The sequence below is a fragment of the Sciurus vulgaris genome, assembly GCF_902686455.1.
Source record: "Sciurus vulgaris genome assembly, chromosome: 3".
NCBI classification, from domain to species: domain Eukaryota; kingdom Metazoa; phylum Chordata; class Mammalia; order Rodentia; family Sciuridae; genus Sciurus; species Sciurus vulgaris.
In genome coordinates, this window is record NC_136463.1 from 170,937,433 (window position 1) to 170,960,141 (window position 22,709).

Genomic DNA, 22,709 nt, shown 5'->3' on the forward strand with positions numbered 1-22,709 from the left:
GGTGGTTAGGCGTGAGTGCCTGATTCCAGTTCTGATGGTGCCACCTACTAGGGGTGTAACCGCGGGCAAGTTGCTTATCTGTCTGTATTCAAGCTACGTTAAGTGAAGGAGCTAATAGTACCTACTTCACAATGTGATGGTGAGGATTGTGTGAATTAAATTCATGTGAATCACTGGGACCAAGGACTGAACTGGTACCTACTGAAAGCTCCATACATACATTTTTTTTTCATTCCTTACAATGTATTTATTGTCTTTTGAACTTTTTTCTTTGTTTTAAAACATTTATTTGCTTTTAATTGATACATACTAATTGAACATATTTATGGGGTACAGTGTGATATTTCAATACATATATACGGTGTGTAATGATCATACCTATCACCTTAAACATACACCATTTCCTTGTGTTAGGAACATTCAGAATCTTCTCTACTGGCTTACTTTGAAATAATTAGTTGTTATCAAACATAGTTATCTTTCTGTGCTATAGAGCATTAGAAGTTATTCTCCTATCCATCAGCACCCTTGAACGTTGTAACTTTTGTTATTAGTGTTGACTCTCTCCAACTCTCCCATTTGAAGCCTAAACAATTTTATGGTTAGTATGGCAAAGTGTATCTCATATCAGCCCACTTCTATTCATCTTGACAACCCTATCTGGATCTCTGTGCCCAGTCACGTGGCTATTGCAGTAATCATCTGACTGGGCTTTTGCTTCCACTAGTCTCCCAATAAGCTATGAAGTGAGCCTTTCTAGGGTTCAAATTTGATCATTGTACTGTCTTGCTTTCTAGTAAAATATGAGAGAGAGAGAGAGAGAGAGAGAGAGAGAGATGCACAGTGAATGCTCATACCATCTAGACTTAACAGTTATTGGCATTTCGCCATATTTGCTACTTCTTAGTATTTAAGCAAATTATAGACATCATAGTTCCCTTATAAATATTTATCATATTTCCCTTATAAATATATCTGTAGGAAAAAAGGACATTTTCTCACATAACCACAATAACTCTCTTAATATTATTTAATACTTAATTCCATTTAAATTTCTCAAATTATTTCCCAAAATTCCTTTTTTCAGCTGTTTTGCTTAAAATGGGAGTCAATCAAAGGCCATCATTGTATTTAGATTTATTTATTTATTTATTTTGTATTGAGGCTTGAAAACAGAAGGACTTTATCACTGAGCTACATCTCCAGCCCCTCTTTTAAAAATTTTGAGACAGGGTCTCACAAAATTGCTTAGGGCCTTGCTGAGTTTCTGAGGCTAGTCTAGAACTTTTGATCCTCCTGTCTTAGCCTCCTGAATCACTGGGATCACAGATTTGTGTCATTGCACCTGGCTAGATATGTATCTTAATTCTCTTTAAATTAGCATTGACACTGATCCCCTTCCCCATTTTTGACACTGTCTTAAGAGGCAGGTCACTTTTTCTTTATAACTCACCTTCTGGATTCTCTGATGGTTTCTTCATGGTGTATTGCCCTGTATTTCCCATGTGTATAACATTCACACCCCCTGTATTTTCTGTAACCTACAAGTTACATCCGAAACCTTGATTGGATCAGGTTAAACACTTTTTTTTTTTTTAAAGAAAAATGCCTTCAATTGCATCATTTCTGGTGGTGCATGTTGTCTGCCCATCCCACTATTAGTGATACTGAAATTAACAACTGGTTTGAGGTAGAACCAGCCAGATGTCTATATAATAAAGTTATGAGGGTTGGGGAGATAGCTCAGTCGGTAGAGTGCTTGCCTTGCAAGCACAAGGCTCTGGGTTCAATCCCCAGCACCAAAAAAAAAAAAAAAAAAAAAAAAAAAATATATATATATATATATATATATATAAAATAAAGTTATGACACAATGATTATGTAATCTATGGGATGATAGTTTGGCATTATGAGACTATCTAGTTCCCCATCAACTTTTCACCTAGTTGATCAATCTTGACTAATTATTTCATCCGAGGTAGCAAAATAGTGATTTTTCTTACTCTTCTTTCCTTTTACATTTATTAGCTGATATTTCATAAAGGGATTTCCATTATTAACTAGGTTTAACTGATTTGAAATACAATCCCAACTGAAAACGTGGAATATATTTGTAGTTTTTACTTCTCATCCATTTTCAGAGTAATAAGTTGCTATAATGTTTATAATAGTTACCCCTAATAAGTTTTAAAAAGTACTTTAATGGTTTTTCTTTTTGAATGCTTCTATTTATATATTCAATATGAATCAATCACAGTAATTATTTTTTTATTTTAAAATTATCCCAGAATAAGCCAGTGAAAGTCGTTAAGCTGGCTCCGATGTCTCCTTCTTTCTTTTTTCTTGGTACTGGGAGTTGAACCCAGGGATGCTCTATCTCTGAGCTATATCTCCAGTCCTTTTTATTTTTTTATTTTGAGACCGAGTTGCTTAGGCTGGCCTGATCCTCCTGCTTCAGCCTCCCGAGTCACTGGGCTTACAGGTGTGTGCCACCATTCCCTGCTCCAATGTCCTTTTGAAATATTCCATTAATCATTAAAATTCACTTTGTTTTTTGCTACTCCAAAATGTATCAGGTTCATCTTTTTCATTCCCTGTCCACACAGGGAAGCAGCCATCCCTCTAAAGACATAGATTTTAGTAAGGGCTGATCTGGGTGGAAGGGGTGAGGGGCTGCTACTTCTAGACCATTTCAATGACCAGAGATGGTGTATTAAGACACGGACACAGATAGACACACACACACACACACACACACACACACTGATATTTACAAAATTTCACCATGATTCTTAATGAACTCTGGATTTTTTATGAAGTTTTTATTCCTACACTGAAAATTTTGGTTCCTACTGACAGTAACATAACTCGTGTAAGTTTAATCCTACAATATACATACAATTATTTACACAATCATACAAATGTTACTCTACTAATAAATGAATGTTTAAGTTTTTTGGCAGGTTATTTTTGTCATTGAATATAACTCCTGGGGGTATACCGTCAAAATACTGTGTTCTAAAGTCATTTGAAATAACTCTTTTGTTTGAATAGTCACAATTACCAATTCCATATGTAATTAGGCTCGTTTCTGTTTGTTTGATATTTTAAGATTTTGTTTCTTATTTTTTACATCCAGAATATAATTTTACTTTTGAGTTTTATTTAACATTGTCTTGTTGAAGAGACAGGTCACTTTTTTCTTTAGAAAAAATATTCCGCAAGTTTCTCTTCTCTTCTTCAATTCTAAGTGGAAAGCCAGATATATCAACAAAAATTCCCACAAAGAAGCTTTTTCTTCACCAATATGATTCACAGACACTTCTGCATTGGGACATAATATAGCAGTCTTCCACTTCTGACTGATGGCCTGCATTTTGTGCAGATGTCTCTAAATTAGGCCTATGCTTTATCTCCCCCTGTTAGCTCGTTATAAGCAATTCCCCAGGAAGCCATAAATAAATAAAATTGTTGGAGAGGTGATGAAGCAGTAGAAGTCCGAGCTACCTTCTCATGCAACTTCTTCCATCCAGATCTTCGTGGGCCCCATCTCATATGTACCAATTCCATTTAATAAGGGAGTGCTATGATGAGCCTCCAATTTTATGACTTGGTGGGTCAGATAATGCCAAAGTCATAATTACTCATTGTCCCATGACCAGGTGTGTTCAGTCTGTACCAAGAGCCTGGTAGAAAACTAGGAGCTGCTTTTCAAATGGAGAATAGTTGGTAGAATAAAAGGGCATGGACTTACTCCAAAATCTTATGGGTCTACACTATGATAATCTGACTGGGGCTTGCCAGAGGATTCATCTGACATCTTGTTCTGCTATAAACACTTCCAATGTTGCTAGGACCACTGATTCATAATAATTAAATAAAAAGACGGGTGGCATTGCAACCTGGAACCACTGCAGAACATTTTCTTGCTTCAAGCGGGGTGGTTTACTGGTAAATCAGTCTGCGTAGCACATTTAAATGTTTTGTCTATTTCCTCAAATGCCATTGAGACCCACTCTTCTCCGAACAGTATTGTTTTTCTTTTTAATTGTGATAATATTCTAACATGAAGTAACTTATTTCACTTAACTGATTGATTATGATACAGGGATCATACCCAGGGTTTTGTGCATGCTAGGCAAACACTTCATCACTGAGTGACACCCCCGCTGAATTTATCTCCCTTTAGAGAGGGGATCTCATCATGCCACAGACAACTGGACCTCTAAGAACTTCATTAATGTGGCAGGACTCTGAATTTCCCATAAGTTCTTCCATGCATGTGTCTTATGGTATCTAGGGTGCTTGCTACATCCTTCTTATCATACCCAGTTAGCACAATATCATCAAAGTAATGAACCAGTGTCATTTTATGTGGGATATTGTCTTACTTCAGGCTGCTATAAATATTACTATAAATTAAAAGGCATATAAACAATAAGATTTTATTTCTCACAGTCTGAAGGCTGGAGGTCCAGGATCAGGGTGCCAGCATGTTCAGGTTTTGGTGAGGATTCCAGGTTGCAAACAGACAACTTCTGCAAACAGATAACTTGGTGCTGTTTATTCTCACATAGTGGAAAGAGAGAAAGACAGCCTTCTGGATATTTTATAAAGGCACTAGTCCCTCAGAACCTTTTTATCTTCAAAAGTCCCTACTTTCTAATACATAGTTTAGATTTCAACATACAAATTTGTCAGGAATGGTGTGACACAAACATTCAACCCATTTTAAATATCAAAGTAAAACACATCTTTCTAGATCACAGTTTGACAGAGAACAGGAGGGTTGATATAGTCCTTGAGGAAGACAGTTTTAGGATATGGTGTTTTCTCTGTTATGTGAGTACAAAGTGCTTCTGTTTTTCCTAATAAAAATGAAAAAGAAAGAATATTTTCTAAAGCATTGTTGTCTAGCAGAACTATAATTGTAATTATATATGTAATTTAAATTTTTCCAATAACTCATTTTAAAAAGTATGAAGAAAATGTGAAATTAATTTAAATGTTATATTTAATTCAACATACAAAATATTAGTTTAATGTATACTCAATGTAAAAACTTATTGTGATATTTTGCATTCCTTTTTTCATACTAATTTTTTGAAGTCAAAATCAGTGTATCTTTTACTTCTACAGCATATCTCCAGTTTGGACTAGCCATAGTTCAAGAACTCAATAACCACATGTGGCTAGTGGCTACCATACTGGACAGTCCATAGGGGACAAAATTGTCCTATGACTCTTTTGGCATGCTCCTGTCAGATTATCATAGTGTAGGCCCCTAAGATTTTGGAGTAAGTTCATGCCCTTTTATGCCACCATCTGTTCTTCATTGTTCTAGATCAATGACTGAGTATTAAGAAACAGAGTTGCAGTTAGCATCCTCAACCTACCAAGGTTATTATAATCTATAATTATTCTCCAGGATTCATCTATTTCAAAGGATAAATGGGCAAATTAAATGAGGTTGTTACAGGAATAGCTACCTCTATGTCTTTCAAATCCTTGATAGTGGTATTGATCTCTGAAATTCCTCTAGAGATGCAGAATTGTTTTTGGTGCACACTTCTGGAAGGAGGAATGTTATAGTCCATTTTGTATTGCTATAACAAAATATTCAAGTCTGGAAACTTTGTAAAGAAAAGAGACTTATCTAGTTCACAGTTCTTGAGGTTAAAGAGTTTGGCACCAGCATCTGCTTGGTTCCAAGGAGTGGATGATGGCAGCCCAATGGTGAAAGCACACATGGAAGAGTTCACATGGCGAGAGAGGATGTAAGAGACCAGTCAGGGTCCAGGCTCATTCTTTTTTATAACAACTTCCTCTTGCAGGAATTAATCCATTCCTACTAAACCCGACTCCCAAGAGACAGCATTAATTCATTCATGAGTGTTGAACCCCCATGACATAATTATCTGACACTAGGCTCCATCTCTTAAAGGTTCTATCACTTTAACACCACCAAACTGGGGACTAACTCTCCAGCACAAGAACTTCTGGGGGACGAGCTATGTCCAAACCATAGCAGGGAGGTTGTTATAGGTACTTTCAATGGGTGTTCCTGCTAAAATAATATCTTTATTTCACAGATCAGAGAATCAAAGAAGAGATTCTGCCAAATACTAAGTATATGTATTCCCACCATACGGTCAGAGACAGACAATTACCACAGGAGGAGTCCACAATCCCACTAAACTACCTTAAGGCAGACTGTGACCATAACTCCATTTATTATTACTTGACATCCATATATTCTCACCTTAATGGTATTCACAGTGGTGTTTTTGATTTTTGTGGATGAGTCTCCATTCAGAACCGGTTTCTAGTAGCCCAGAGTGTTTGTGTATTGTCCCAGCACAATTGACCTTGTAAATGGCTGCAGTTCCTTTTGTGGAAGACTTGGGGGAAGACTCACTGTGTATACCTGAGGCCTCATTGCCATCCAGGTAAGGAGCTCCATGATTGAATGCCTTAGCACTGGGAACTAGGGAAAAGTCTGAGTCCTACTGGAAAGAGGAGATTATCACATACCATTTAGTTGATTGTTTTTTCCTAATAGTTCCAGTGCCAACCTCCAAGGTTCTGGAACTTTGGTGGTTTTAAGATAATAGTGTTTTTTTTTTCATTGCTGTCCATTCAAGTTTAGTAGTTTAATTTCGTTTGACTCATTCCACTTGATACCAACTAGAAAGTGTGACCTATTTGTATCATATTTCTTCCAAGTCAAGTGACTTACTTAAATTGATGGAACAACAATCCCTAGTCAAGGAATAAATCACCTATCCAGCAGTGCTCTCTGGGCCATGCTGAGCCTCAGAGTGTTGCCATGTTTAGTCTCTTTGGTACCTCTTCTTGAAAGGAAAAAAATGGATAGGGGCCAAGAAGATATTTTTCTTCAGTTCCCAAACTCCTGAATAGGTCCAGAAGAGGTAATTGGCCTATCTTAAAACTGTATATAAATGGGATTATTTTTTAGAATGTGGGTTTTGTCCAATTTTATGAAGCCATAGATTGTTATTTTTCATCGTTGTAGGAAAAAGTACTATAAAAGCACTAGTTAAAAACACAGTAAAAAGTACTATAATTTATTTATTTATTTTACTGTGTTTTTTTTTTTTTTTTTTTTTTTTTTTTTTTTTTTTTGGTTGCTATTGTTGTTGTTTTGGTGCTGGGGATTGAACCCATGATCTTGCACATGCTGATCAGGCACTGTATCACCCAGTCCTCTGTTTTACTGTTGACGGACATTTAGGCTGCTTCTGGTTTGGGACTATTGTATATAACACAGTTTTGAACATTCTCATACATAACTCCTGTGTACCTATATGTTCATTTTTCTAAGATGGTGGTTCTCAAAGTGTGGTCCTTGGACTAACAGCATCGATATCATCTAGAATTTCTTAGAAATGCAAAGGCTCAGGTTCCAGACCTACCATGAGTGGCACCATTATTATCCCAGGCAGAATATATCTGAATTCTCTCCAACAAAATCCTGTCGTCTGTATTAGTTTTCTAGAGCTGCCTTAACAACATGCCATAGGCTGAGTGACTTAAAACAGAGATTTATGGACTCACAGTTCTGTATGCTGGAAATATGAAATCAAGGTGTCAGTAGAGCGAAGAGAGAATCTGTTCCAAGCCCCTCACTTTGCCTTGTAGATGGCAAACTGCCACTTTGCTCTGGTGATAGAAATGTGGGGAAGGCCAGTTATAGATCACAGAGGAGAACTTAGATTTTTAGGATGAGATTGACAAAGTTCATCCAGGATGGGGCACTTATAATATAGAGGGAATGTCATATATAGGGGCCCTGGGGCATCAGCCATCTGGGTACATTTGGAAAACACAATCAGGGCTGAATTCCTGGTGCAAATAGTTGACAGAATGGGGGAAAGCACCATGACACTGTAGAAATCTATAAGACAAGAACCTGAATGCTCTGTGGGCCAGATAAATTTTTCCCTAATAACAGATGGTTAGAAAATGATCTGTAAATAAACTCCATGGCAGTGAACACTTTGCCATATTCACAACTGTATACCCAGTGTATAGAAGAATGTCTAACATGTAATATGTTCAGTTTGGGTTGAGCCAAAATAAATAAGATGTTGGGTGCAGGTAATTTGTGTGGGAAATGATCCCAGAAATCACTTTCCCTTGAGGCAAAGAAAAAAGAAAAGTCAATGAAGTAAGTGTGAGTTTGAACAGGTTGCAGTAGTGGGCAATGGGGCTGAATATCACTGTGGATTCTCTGAAGAATCATACTGAATACCCCTCAGAATTGTCTCTGGAGAGTTGGACTCATTCAGTCCAACATGATTCAGTTGCACTAAGTTCAGTTCTTTACTGGTTGAGAGTTACCTCTGGAGATATTAAATCCCAGCTACTTCAGGGTTGTCAGGGAGGCACACACCTGGCTCTAGAAAACTTGCAGGATGAGGAGCAGAGAGTTCCAGGGCTTGAGGTGGGGAGGTGGTAGCAGGTATAGGAATTGTCCACCTGCAGCTGTGAATGGAAGGAGATGTGAGCCAGAGGATATGGGGCAGGGAAACCCCTCCCTATAATTACCTGAATGGAGCTATGTATGGTATATATGGCTTACTTCTTTGATTACTCTTCAAAGTTTGTGTGTGGCAGGGAGGGTACTTGGGGTTGAACTCAGGGCCTTGCACATGCAAGCAAGTGCACTACTGCTGAACCACATCCCCAACCTTTTCTGATTATTCTCTCTTTTTCTTTAAAATAAATGTGTAAGGACTGGGGTTGTGGCTCAGTGGTAGAGCACTTGCTTTGCATGTGTGGGGCACTAAGTTCTAACCTCAGCACCACATAAATAAATAAAATTAATTTTAAAAAGGTAATGTGTCCATCTACAACTAAAACTTTAAAAATACATGTATAAAAATATATTTAAAAATAAATTACACATGATTCTCCTTGAAAGGAATTAAGATCGTTAATTTGGAAGAAAAAAATATCAATACAATAAAATTTGGAATCACAATGTAAGAGGAACTTCTTAATACCGCCCTCTGTTCCCCTAAATGGCATAGCACAGAGATGGTGTTTCTTTGATGGTCTCAAACACAAGCTATAGACCACAGAGAACACCTGTAAGGATCTGTCATGTGAACAAAGGGCCCCCTTCAGAATGAGAACTAGAAATAGGTCAACTCATCATACTTGACCTTATTGGTCTTGTAGGTGGGCAGAGTCAAGGGCTTTTTCTCACTGTGGGCAGGGGGTGGCACTTCTGAACGCCCCAAGTGCATGAAGTTTTCACCACCAATGTCCATTTTGATGAAGAAGTTTATGTCTGGCTCTTGAAGGACACAGCCTTAAAAATAGGGAAATTCTGGTTTTAATTTTCTTTGAGCTGGGACTTCACCTGGTTGGCGATGTCCTGAGTCTTGGCCGTGGCTGTCTTTGTAGCTCTGGAACCCCGGCACATGCTGATGGCAGAGTGTGCAGCTAGGTGAGAGTGTGGAACCAGGTTGACAGTACTACAGTACTGAATGTCCCTTTCTGATAATTCTTAAAAATCTTTTATGTGGGCAGGAACCAAACACTTATAAGGTCAGGCACAGTGAAGTACAGGGTTATAAAAATGCTTGAGGATGAGTAACAAAGAAAGGTATAAAGGGGAAATATGAATGAGTGGCCATGGTTAGTTGATTTGATGAGAACTGGGAACAAGGGATATGATGGGTCTAGTCGTTTTGGGTTCAGCTATGTCCCTGATCACAAGTAAAGAAGTGAGGGCAAGCACAGTGGTATGATCGAGACTGTTACCAAGAATTAGTCACTAAATTTCTTTGGGTTTTTAATTGGGTGAGATGTGATGTGGCCATGTTCCAATTCCTTAGAGTAGCCTAATCCTTTTTTTTTTTTAAATCCCCCCCATAACTTTATTGATGTAAAATTGAAGTACAATAAAATGCATATTTGAAATATGCAATTTGATCAGATGTAACCAATACAGTCAATATAAAAAGCATTTTCATTACTTTAAAAAATTGAAATCATGCAGATTGTGTTTCCTTCATGATTTATTACATTAGACATCAATCACCAAAAAGTATATAGAACCCCACCCCCACATGTCAATTATTTCAAAATTAAATGGCCACTTATAATTATCTCAGAGGTCAAGGAAGAAAGCACAAGAAAAGTAAATTAAAATGCCTTGAATTAAGTAATAATAAAAGCTTAAAACATCAGGATCTCTGGGATGAAATAGTACTCAGATGAACATTTATAACAATGTACTTGTGTCAGAAAGAAGTTAGAATAACAATCAAATTATTTTCAAATTATGTAGGAGGAAGGAAAACATAAGAGTAGGAGCAGAAATATATGAAACAGAGAAGAAATAATACAGCTAAAATTTGATAGAAATAAACAAGTTTAATCAGAAAAAAACAAGAACATGAAATCAATATCGATGGAAAAGGGGCTATCAAAACCCTACAGATGCAAAAATATATTAAGGTAATATTACAATTGTATGCCAATGTATGTGATAGCTTACATAACATGGTCTATATTAGAGAAGGATTCATGTGCTCTTGAGAAGAATGTGTATTCAGTCATTGATGGATGAAATATTCTATATATATCTGTTAAGTCTAAATTATCAATTGTATTTTTTACTTCTATAGCTTCTTTATTTAGTTTTTGTTTGGAGGATCTATCCAGTGGTGACAGAGGCATTTTAAAGTTACCCAGTATTATTATGTTGTGCTGTATTTGACTCTTGAAATTGAGAAGGTTTTGTTTGATGTAAGTAGATGCTCCATTGTTTGGGGCATAAATATTTATGATTGTTATGTCTTATTGACATAACAATCCCCTTAAGCAGTATGATATGGCCTTCTTTGTCCTTTCTGATTAACTTTGGCTTTAAGTCCACTTTATCTGATATGAGACTAGAAACCCCTGCTTGTTTACACGATCCATGCAAGTGATGTGTTTTTTCCCATCCTTTTACCTTCAGTCTGAAGATGTCTCTGCCTATGAGATGAGTCTCTTGGAGACTACATATTGTTTGGTCTTGTTTTTGAATCTAATCTTCCAGCCCATGTCTTTTGATTGATGAATTTAAGCCATTAATGTTCAAGGTTATTATTGGGATATGACTTGTATTCCCAGTAATTTAGGTTTATTTCTAGTTTTTAATTTGAATTAGTTTCTCCTTTGATTGACTATTCCCTTAGTGTAATTTGTCCCTTTGCTGAGTTTCACTTTTGTTTTTTTATTTCATCTCCATAGAATATTTTGTTGAGAATGATCTGTAGTGCAGGATTCTAGTTGCAATTCTTTTAACTTTTGTTTGTCATGGAAGATTTTTATTTCATCTTCAAATCTGAAGTTTAATTTTGCTGGATATAGGATTCTTGGTTGGTATCCATTTTCTTTCAGAGCTTGGTTTATGTATTCCAGGAGCTTCCAGGTTTGAGGGTCTGGGTTGAGAAATCAGCTGAGATCCAAACAGGATCTGATACTTTTTCTTCCAGCCTTTAAAATTCTATCCTTATTCTTTATGTTAGGCATTCCTTATAAAGTGCCTTGCTGTAAGTCTGCTATAATTTTGTACATAAGCCTCTTGTAGTTGATTTCCCATTTTAGTCTTTAAGTTTGGGAAATTTTCTGGTATTAATTGAAAAAATTGTGCATTTCTTTGGTTTGTATCTCCATGCCTTCATCTATCCCAATAAATCTTAAATTTGGTCTTTTCATGTTATCCCATAGTACTTGGAAGTTCTGTTCATGTTTTCTCAACATCTCTGCATGGTCAACGCTATTGTCAAGATTATATGTTTTGTCTTCATTGCTTAAGGTTCTGTCTTCCAAGCAGTCTAGTCTGTTGATGATGCTTTCTATTGAATTTTAAATTTTGTTTATTGTTTCCTTCATTTCAAGGATTTCTGCTTTTGTTTTTTTCAGAATCTCTGTCTCTTTATTGAAGTGATCTTTCACTTCCTGTATTTTCTCTTTGATTTCATTTCTTATACTGTCCTTTACTTCACAGATCAGTTTAACTATGTACATTCATTCTAAACTCCTTCTCTGACCTTTCTTCCACTGTAGTGTCTGTGGATTCTGTGGTTGGAGTATCTTGGTTTGTTTGGGGCAATTTGTTCCCTTGCTTTTTTATGTTGTTTGTGTGTCTACCCATCCAACAGTATGGATCTGAGGCAGAAGAGTTTCTACCCCTTGGACTTATAGTGTCCCTGAATGTTTCCAGTACTTCACTGTGTAGGGGAAGACAAATAATAATAACAACCAATACAAACAAAATACAGCATTATGCCAAATACTTCCTACTATGAGGTTTACAATGATAATTATTATAATAAACAGAAATGATATGATCACTTATTGCCTACAATAAAAACAGCAAGTTTGTAAAAGGGTTTATAATTTTAAATGGTGGGCAGGGACAGAACAGAAGTGATATATGATGTGATGATTATGAGGGAGGAGAAAAAAAGATAGAAATAAAAACAATAAAGGAAGAGTAAAAGAAAGAATAATACAGACTGGCTGTTAGCAGAAGAAAAGAGAATCAAGGGAAACAGGTAAGAGAAAATATATATGAAAAGTAAATTTTTAAAAAATTAAAAATAAAAGAATACAAAACAAAACTAAAATATACTAATCAAACATCTTAGTTCACAATAAACTAATCCATGAAAAATAACTGGGGTCAAAAATGCTAGAAATAAGAAAAAACAAATATGAACATGTATAAGCGTCCAAGTACCATTAAAGTCATGATTAAACAGAGAAAAAGAATTTAAAAAAAAAAAAGATCTTGATGAAAAGTTAAAGAATTCTTTCCATTGGAGTTCAAAGATTCTCAGCTCCTCTTATCAGCAGTTTTAGGTGGGGTCATCTGGAATGTGATGCTCCACACTCTGGATTATTGGAGTGAGAGAGGAAATCTTGTAGTTGAAATTCCTGGAGGCAGGGTTTAGGCTTAGGTAGGCTCCAGGCTCTTTGCTGAATGCCAATTGGTCTGCAGGTTTTAAATCAGTGTACCTCCAGCACCCAGCACTCGTTGGTTCACGCTGCAAGACTGTACCCCAAGAGATCTCCCCTGAGTTCCACGTGTGTGGTGGGGGACCCTGTTCTTAGTCCCCTACATCACCTTGGGATCCCACATTTTCTGGTCTCAGATTCAGTCTCCAAAAAAATCTCTCCTGACCCTGCCCTTCTGAGTTCCCCGCCAGAGGTGTCTCTCCTGGCTAATCCTGCAAGCAATCAAATTGGAGGGGGAGGGGTAGAGCCAGGTGGGTTTCCATGACCTGTTGTTCCCTGTGTCCATGTTTGATTTTATCCCGATCACTTAAGCACACTCTATGTCATGCAGTGTGTGTTTACTGGGCCTGTATTTTGAGCCAAATTCAGGAATCAGCCCCCTCAGCTGACAGCCCCTCGTGCTGCAAAATGGTTCCTTCTTTTGTCCTCCCCAAGTCACCTAGAGAGATGGCGGCTTCCTTCCCTACACACCAGATATTGTGCTGTGCATATTTCAGGTTTGCTGGGCAATGTCCTTGATCCCTAAACACTCTATATCCAGACACTCTTTGGGCCTCCCAAAAATGCAGGTTCCTTTGATTTTTTTATCCCTCCACTGTGCTCACAGAGGCACCACTCTGACTGGTACTTCCGGCCTAGCCACAGCAAAGGGTGTGTCCCTGGGGATTTTTTCCTTATTTATTATATCCAACCTCTTGAGTTCCTGGTCTGCTTTGATTGTTCAGTTTTAAATTCTAGTAAATTCTGCCCCCCCACCCCCCACCATGCTTTTTTTTGTTCACCCACCTTGCTGAGAAGTGGCCTGTCTGTTTTCTTGGTTTCACTCCATGGAACAACCAGGAAAGCCACCTCCTCTTATTCTGTCATCTTGAAAAAATCAATCTTGATACCTGCCTGTTTGCTTACAGCCATGAGTATCCAATGAATATGAAAATGGTTTGAGGAAAATAAAACTCTGCAAAGAGAACATTCTGGTGTTTGGTTGGTCTGAGCATGGGTCATCAGATTTCCTGCTCTCTTTGTTTTGTTTTGTTTGGGTACTCGGGATTGAACCCAGGGGCACTTTACCACTGAGCTACACCTTCATCCTTTTCTATTTTGAGACGTGGTCTTGCTATGTTGGCCAGGCTAGCCTCAAACTTATATTCCTCCTGCCTCAGATTCCCAAGTAGCTGGAATTACAGGCAAGAACCACTATGCCTGGTTTCCACTCCCTTTTATTTTAAAAAATTGATACATCAATTGATGCTGGAGATTGAACCTGCAGCCTAGAACATGCTAGGCTCTACCATTGGACTACATCCCCAGTCCTCCCACTCCCTTTTAAGATGTTAGACTATCAGAAGCAAACCCACAAGGGCCATCGAAATGTTAAATGTGTGCACAATTTGATCTCAGCACTGCTCTGTTGACCCTTGGGGCACAATGGATGGAAAAGCTCTATCACAGCTCAAATGCTAGAGGCGGGGACCTTCATAAAACTTCAAGTCTAGGTCTATCTGGCATGAGAGATGGAAAGAATGATTGGAGGCAAATGTGGAGCCCACCTCCCCATAACATGAAGGAAGGACAACCAGACCACACAGCGTGGCTAGGATGTGGTTAGGGAAGGCTGCCATTCCAGCTGTGCCCCATCCTTTCTTCATTTCATGAATAATCAATGGAAGGAAAACCAGACAGAAGCCAGCCTTCTGCCAGCCTCAAGAACTGTGCTCTCCTCATCCCCACCTCTCTCTCTTAGGAATCTCTGGCAAAGTTCAAACCCCACCTGTTCTGCTTTAAGACAAGTTCACAGAAAGCATTTTCATAAAGTCCACTTTAATGGTCCATATTTGGGTCATCCAACAACTGTCCCTCTAGAGGTGAGGGACAATGGTGAGGGCACTGAGAAGGAAACCTTCATGTGAGGTCTCAATCAGCCACAAGGTTGTGGCCTGCAGTGGGAAGTGGCCCAGAGTATTCCTGAAAGAGAAGAAACAGGAATTGGAGTCAAGATCTGGAGCATTAATCCCTCTTTCATGTCCTCCTTTTCCAAATGTTTCAATAAAAGTTGATTTAAGTAAGCCTTCTACACAGTGACTCAGCCCACTGATTGACAGCCTGATCCCTTGGCTCCCACATATAGTTCCTCTTCCTGCTGTGATTTTTCCCTTAGGTTGGGGGCTGGAGAAGAATGGCAGCACTTTGTTTGCATTCTCAAAAGCACCACGGCAACCAATCCCCCACAGGTAGGTCCCTGTCACTTAGCCCTGATTATGTTGCCCTGGCAACCAATCCAGGTTTAGGAAGCCCAGCTGCCACTTTATGGGAGTAGGAGCCGGTTTCCTTGGAGAACATGAGGACTTGGACCCCCTGAAGTGCAGGAGGCCTCTAGATAGAGGGTGTGGCCAGTGGAGGGAAGGTGTTTGGGTCCACTGCCACCACCCAAGTCCACGCTACCTCCATCTCCCTGGACCAAGAGGGTTGGCGTCTCCATTTTCATTCTTACTCTTTTCACCATTGATTCCCCAACATCACTAGAGTAGTTTTTTAAAATTGTATGTAATGTTACAACATTCTTTTCCTTAAAATATCCAGTTAACTTTCTGCTGCACTTAGAATAAAATCCAAATCTTTCACTGTGATTCGTGGGCCCCCCTTGTGATCAGTCCTGGGTGACTACTACTTCTCCAAGTGCATCTTATGCCAGTGAATTTTCTGTCTGCTACTCTGATATACCTTAGTATTCTAGTCAAAGGCCATGTGTGGTTGCAATGCTCTCTGTCTGGGATGCCTTTGCTTTATATCTTCTGGCTGTCACCTTTCAATAGTTTAGGTCTTAGTCCAAAGAAAGCAATGTGGGGGTGTCTGTTGTTTGGAACAGCCCCACCCCCGCTACAGTCCTTGAGAGGAAAAACAGGATCTATGTAGGGAAAAGAACTGGAGATCAGGAGACTTGGGTCCAGTCTTGGCTCTGCCATGAACACTATGCAATCTTGACCAAGTCTCATAACCATCCTGGGCCCCAATATCTCATAAAGATAGGTGGAATAATAGATGGGTGGTTTCCAATATAGATTCTGCAGAATTCAAAGATCCCAAGGAGATATCTCTGAGTCTTGCCCAGGTGACTTGCCCAGGCCACAGAATAGAGCAAGGCGGGGACCGAATGTGAGGCCTCAGGGCTGTGTCTTCTACTTAACCAAAGGAGTTTTGCTATCGCTTGCTATATACAAAAGAGCATATGGTAAAAAGAGGACCCTCTTCTCTAATTTTGAGAACTCTAAAGTTTTCAATGCCTGTTCTGAATTCAATGCCCAAGTGGGTCATGGTGGCTCATGCCTATAATTCCCGTGACTTAGGCGGCTAAGGCAGGAGGATTGCTAAGTTTAAGACCAACCTCAACAACTTAGTGAGACTGTCAACAACTTAGCAAGACCCTGCCTCAAAATTCAAAAATAGTAAAAAAAAAAAAAGAAAAAAAGGACTCAGGATGTTGCTCAGTGGTAAGACACCTCTGGGCTCAAGTCCCAGTACCACGCAACTACCACCACCACCAACAACAAAAACTAACTCAATGCTGATGCATGATCTTGTAGTTCGTCTTCCCCTTAGAAGTTCTCAGCACCTGCACCACATCCCATCCCTCACTTCTTGTATGGATGCCTTATAGGTAGTCTGTGAGAGATACAGGAAAGCAGGATTACTCTTTCTCAGGGAAAGGAGAAAAATTTTTTCTTCACTTTATTTGTTATCACCCTAAATACCCATTGCCTCTTCCATACCTGCTACTCTCATTTAAACAGATCTTTGATGATTACAACTACCCTAGAAAAAAATTAGTCCCTCACCTTGATGGGGTTGGTTACCTCTTGTTTCAGGGCCTTTGAAACCACTTTGGAGGTAAAGCACTGATCCCTGTTCACCTTGGACACTGGGCTCTATAGGAGGAAAGGCAGGAGTCAGAAAGGAGGCAGAAAAGGATGAGAGGGTCCCAGAGGGAAAGTCATTGCTACAAAGTCAGGGATTCATAATTCCTGGATGAATCTCACCTTGGGAAATAAGAGTTGAAGCTTTTCCTCTTGCTTGCCCCTGGAAGACACAGAGATGACAGTGGGGCCTAGGCTTGCTAATCCACCTACCCCCTTTTGAAGGTATAGCTAATGTATTGTGGGAATTATTCCCTGCTGGTCCAAAAAAGGACCTCTGAAGCATTCTCCGCATAATGCTCCTGATAGCTCCTATTTGCAATTTTAGCACCCGTTCCTTCCCTGCTCTGTGTCTGCCAGATAGCATGGGCAACCACTGGCCTCACACACCTCATCCCAGTAGTTTTAGTGGAAAAAATTGCCTTTCCATCCTTCACACATGGGTCTTGGGGGTGGAGTAGACTGATGTGCTCCATCTTTTGGGTCATCACATCCTGGGTGGTGTCATCCTTCCATAACAGACCTGCGGGGTGAAAGGATGGAGTGAGCTACCATCTGGAACACTGGCAGGGATCCTGGTGAGGTTTCCCTCAAGTACACATGGGATCACATTTTGTGGAGAGAATTAAATAAGATGGCATATTAAAGTTGCTTAGCTTAATGCTTGGCATGTAATATTCAATTACAATTCTGATTATAGTTTCTTTGCTGATTCATTTGATGCTATGGTGAGGATTAAGTGAAGTTAAGAATGTAAAGAGTACTTAGAAAACTCAGAGGCAGCGATTCTCAAGCTTTAGTATGCATCAAAGTATCTTTCAAGGCTTATTAAAACTCAGATTGCTGTTCTCAAAAGTCAGGTCTGGGGTGGAAATAAAGAATTAATATTTCTGAAAAATTCCCTGTTGATTCTGGTGTTGCTGGTCTGGGATGTACTTTGAAAACTATGCATTGTAAGCATAGTAGGCATTAGCAGTAGTACTATGAACTTAAGGCAGATTTTTTTATCTAACTTTCCCCTCCTCCATTCATAAAACTCTGCTCTAAGAAAGGGTCAGCATCTGTCTCCAGTGGACTCTGCTCCCTTTCATCCCTCTCCTCTGTCAGATACTTTTCCCTGCTTCCTACACAGAGGTTGACGGGTGTGCATGTGCTCTTGGCTGAGAACTTAAGGAGTTCTGGCTCAGGAAAAACTCAGATAGTGCCAGGGGCTTGAGTCCCTGGGAATTTGATCAAGGCCTCTCCCAGGGGTTTCTTCTAGTAGCATCTGGGGGGCTCCTCTAGAATGTTCAAGTGCAAGCAGCCCATCCATCTAGATCCATCCCCACTCCAGTTTCAGGTAGAGACATTTGACAAAGAGAAACTGTCCTCAGATCAGATAGCTCCTTTGTGCTTCCCCATAATCTGACCAGGCCACAACCTTTGCTCTTCACCTTTTACTTACCTTGAGGTACAATTTGGTGGAGTATGACTTGTAAGTGCCGAAAGACTGAAGAAGTAAATCCTTGGAAGGGCCAGAGCTGCCCTGCTCCTACTTGGTCCTTACCATCTAAGGGAAAAATAGTGGTATCAGCAAGGAGCCCAAGCTTTCCAGATCCCAGGGGAAAAGAAGCAACTAGCTTTCCTTCACTGCCATTCCTGAGCCAGGCTCTTCCTCCACCCCTTCGGGTTCTCTTTCTTCCAGTTATCTTTTCCCTCATTACCACCTGTCCTGTTCTTCAGGCCCTGGGCCTCATTCACCCTTGATGCCAACTTCTAGATAAGAACCAAGCTTAAAGTAAAGAGTAGCCTGTGGAGGTTCAGGTGAGGAGAGGCTCAGAAAGCTACCATATGGGATGGATAATCAGATGGATGGTGGATTATAGGGAAGAAGGTGAGTTCCATCTTAGGGAAGCTTTAGAGGGCATGAGGGTTAAGGGGAAGACTTGGAATTTTTAGAGAAAGTACCATCTTCCTCAGTATCTTCAGGGAATTGGATCTAGGTCCACCAACTCCATACCAAAATCCATAGATGTTCAAGTACCTTATTGAAAATGGCTTAGTATTTGCATATAACCTATGAACATTCTCCTGTATATTTTAAATCATCTAAATTACTTATAATACCTAACAAAATGTAAATCATTGTTTTTCTGTACTGTTTGGGGAATAACAAGAAGAAAACCTGTACATGTTCAGTATAGACACATTTTCCTGAATATTTTTGACTTACAGTTGATTGGATTAGAGGATGCAGAACTCCCTCATGTAGAATGCATAGACATGGAGGGCCATCTATATTGCTATGAACAGGATTTGAGAGTATGAATACTTCTACTGAAAGCAACAATTCACCCAGTTGTGCATAAAGGAATGATAGGTGTGAAGGAAGATATTCCCTAATGTCAAACACACCTTTGTGATTACAGATAGATGGGATAGAACTGAAGGAAAGTCCTGGGGTATGGGTTACTAGAGATTGAACCCAGGGGCTCTTAACTGCAGGGCTATACACCCAGTCTATCTATCTGCTTGTTTGTTTGTTTGTTTAAAGATAGGGTCTCTAAGTTGCAGAAGCTGGCCTCCAACTTGCAATACTTCTGCCTCAGTCTCCTGAGTCACTGGTAATTACAGGTGTCCCTACCACGTCCTCCCTCCCCCCCTCCCTCCCTCATTCCTTCCTTCCTTCCTTCCTTCCTTCCTTCCTTCCTTCCTTCCTTCCTTCCTTCCTTCCTTCCTTCCTTCCTTCCTTCCTTCCTTCCTTCCTTCCTTCCTTCCTTCCTTCCTTTCCTTCCTTCTTAAATTTATAGTGGAATTATCATGAATCATTATAGGCATGACTTAGAAAAGGGAATTCTCCGCAATCAAATGGAGTCCTAATAACAATTTCCTGGCCTCAGGAAGGAGTGAAACCTCCAGAACCCCACTGTGAAGGAAAAGAGCTTCAGGAAGGGGAGATAATTTTCTGAGGCTGTGATCCTAAAGCAGAGACAGGAACACGCCCCTACCAGACCCAGCAAACGCTGTCCGTGGTGCTGAGAGGTGGCGAAGCCTGGTGTGGAGGCGGAGCTGGGGTTTGGCGGTACTTTCCCCACCAACCTTCCTCTCATCCACCACCAGGCCTCCTCCCACAGCTCTTTGCGAGTCTTCTGCATTGGCCTCTAAACCCAAGGATCGGGCAGGGGGAGTGGGTGCCAAATTAGGAGTTTCCGTTGTCTCCCCCACGTGGTCGCTGCATTTTCGAGTCTGCGCAGTCCGTCTCCGACCGTGTGAGTCAGCGCTGAGCCTACCCCCGATGGCGCAGAGCAGAGTGGGAGGAAGAAGGATGGTCCCCCGCCCCCCCATCCCCGCCATCCTGATTTACCCCGGCCTCACCTTTCCCTCATTGGAAATCGGATCACAGTCACTAGACTGTGGGCCTACACTAAGCCTGGGTTTGTCTCTCGACCTAGCCTTCTCCCTGGAGACAAGACCCCATACCCGAAGACCAGCCCTCCTGGTCTCTCGCCAATACCTAACCCAGGTCATCTCTTCCCTGGTCCCTCAGCGAGTCTGGCTTCTCCTGTAGCCGCCCTTTCTCCCGTTTGTCTTCTTGACCTCCTCCCGAGTCCCCATCTTCCCTTGAACCCGCTCCCCTTAGGTCCAGACACCACATGCCAAGCCCCATCCCAAGTCTACCTCTTCCTGCGATACTCTCTCTATACATTCCTCTCTTCTCATACCCCCGAACACATAATTTTCCTCTTGAGTTTCCTAAGCCTTGAGGCCTCTTGACCCTCCTCTCTCAGAATTGCTTTGGCCCTGCCCGCACCCCCCAGGTCTTCTCCTGACCGTGGCCACTAATGTCGCTGCAGCCCCCTGGACAGCTGTTCAACAGCAGGAAGCAGACGAGCAGCCGGAGCCCCCTGGAGCCCCCAAGCAACAGCCAGCGCTGCATCCTCTCGGGATCTACGCGCTCACTCCCCCACCTAAGTCGTATTGAAAGTGGAGACAGCAGCCAGAGGGACTGTGCGGGGCTGCCTATCGCTTTCCACCGGTTAGAGACGCGGGATCTTCTGCATAGCCCTCCTCTGCAACTCGGCCAATCGCTAGCGGGCCCTGCCCTTGAGGACGCCTACCCAATTGCTCCTTTCCCTTACCGCCTCCCTCCACTGCGCACCTTTTGGAATTCGCAGTCTCGCTTTTTTTTTTTTTTTTCCCCTTTCAATTTAATTTTTTGTTGTTGTTGTAGATGGATACAATAACTTTATATTTTTTTTTATTCAATGCTTAGTATCAAACCCACACTGAGCCACAACCCCAGCTTCCATGCACCGCCCTGCTCTTTTTTGCGTCTCAAGGACCACCGCCTTTATTCCCAGTCCACTAGTCAAAGGTTAGAAAAACCAATCGCACGTAAAATGTGGGTGGGAAATTGTACCTATGTCACGTGTTTGTTATGAGAGATAAATATGAACTGAGAACAGTAGATCCTAAATGAATATAGTTTATTTTTATCCTTGACTGTTATTTTATCCTTAACCACCTGAAAACTTTTAGCAATCATATGGATCCGACCTGTAAAATTTATTGCACATCCATTCACATTTTTTCCACATCCTCTGCCATCTCCCTGGTTCAAACCACTGTACTCTTTTATAGAGGTCTTGCAATAACTAACTGGCTAACTGATCTCTTGCTTCCAATGTATATTTGTAGGATAGATGTGAGCTTTCTAAACCTTAGACTGGCATTTCAATATAAATTTTTTATGGTCCCCTGGACGTTTTGGGTTGACATTGTTAATGTCCTGAATGACATTATCTATTTTTAAAAAGTGTCGTTTGTTCTGGCAGGCAAATAAATGTTTTGTAGAAAGTCTTGATCCTACAGCCAGTTAAGCCAGGAGTATTTCAGTTCTGCTTTTAATCTTCAGCTGTATCTTTTAGTTCTGGGATATGGTCATTACACCTTATGTGTGGTACTTTCAGAATTCTAGTGGAAACCCCAAGGTGTTTACCAATTCCCTCTAATTTTATGGGTTCTGAACTTCAGACTTGTTCTCCCTAATACTGTGGCAGCTGACAAAATCCCTGTCAGCTATCTGGCTTTCATATTAGGTTCCTTGAAATCTCACACTGTACCTGTGCTATTTAGAAAATTGATAAGGATTTGAGGAGAATTTGTATGTGAATATTGAAATCCTTCTCTGTAGATCAGTCATTTTCCAGATTTCTTCTTTAATTTCCAGGTGCCCTGGCATCTCTGTACACCCAACTCTGCTTCTCAGCCAGTAAGATGTCACTTCTGAGTTCTGTTTCTCTTCGTACTGCAGTGAACTGTGAAGTCTCTTTAGGGGGAAAACCTGTTAAATATGGGCTTCACCTGGTGAGGCTTCCCTTCTTCAAGGATTAAAATTCTCTCATTTTTCTTGTGCTTGGTTGGTCTTCATGACTCTGTACGGCTTTTTAAAAAATTTTTACATTTTGTCTGGAGTATTTATTCCATGTTAATTTCAGGATCTGACACAGCTATTTTACCATGCTACAAACAGAAAGTTTATCTGGTTATCAATGATTGTGTGCTGCACTTATGATTTTTATTTTTTATTGGAGCATTATAGTTATACATAGTACTTGGGTTCACTTTGGCAAAATCACACATGCATGGAATTTGATTTTTATCCCCATTCCTCCAAACTTCCTTCTCCTCCTCCCTTCCCATATTTTTAAAACAACTTTTATTTGTTCTTTTTTAGTTATACATAGCAGTAGAATGTATTTCAACACATCATAC

At 40.2% G+C, this 22,709-nt stretch overlaps 1 protein-coding gene across 3 annotated transcripts; it reads right to left on the reverse strand.

Moving 5' to 3' along the window:
* Positions 1-14,289: 14,289 nt before the first annotated feature.
* On the reverse strand, positions 14,290-20,959 carry RESP18 (regulated endocrine specific protein 18). 3 transcript variants are annotated; one of them, XM_079135555.1, is made up of 6 exons: positions 19,943-20,677; positions 18,400-18,504; positions 17,346-17,478; positions 17,079-17,118; positions 16,878-16,967; positions 14,311-15,009 (listed from the first exon to the last, which is right to left on the reverse strand). In XM_079135555.1, exons 1-6 carry the CDS (start codon positions 20,286-20,288, stop codon positions 14,959-14,961), a joined length of 765 nt encoding a protein of 254 aa, XP_078991681.1. In that variant the 5' UTR covers positions 20,289-20,677; the 3' UTR covers positions 14,311-14,958. The 3 variants fall into 3 exon arrangements, with proteins under 3 accessions (XP_078991682.1, XP_078991681.1, XP_078991683.1); XM_079135557.1 differs by lacking the exon at positions 19,943-20,677 and adding an exon at positions 20,766-20,959 and having other exon boundaries at positions 14,828-15,009; XM_079135556.1 differs by lacking the exons at positions 16,878-16,967; positions 17,079-17,118 and having other exon boundaries at positions 14,290-15,009; positions 19,943-20,702.
* Between the last annotated feature and the right edge of the window lie 1,750 nt (positions 20,960-22,709).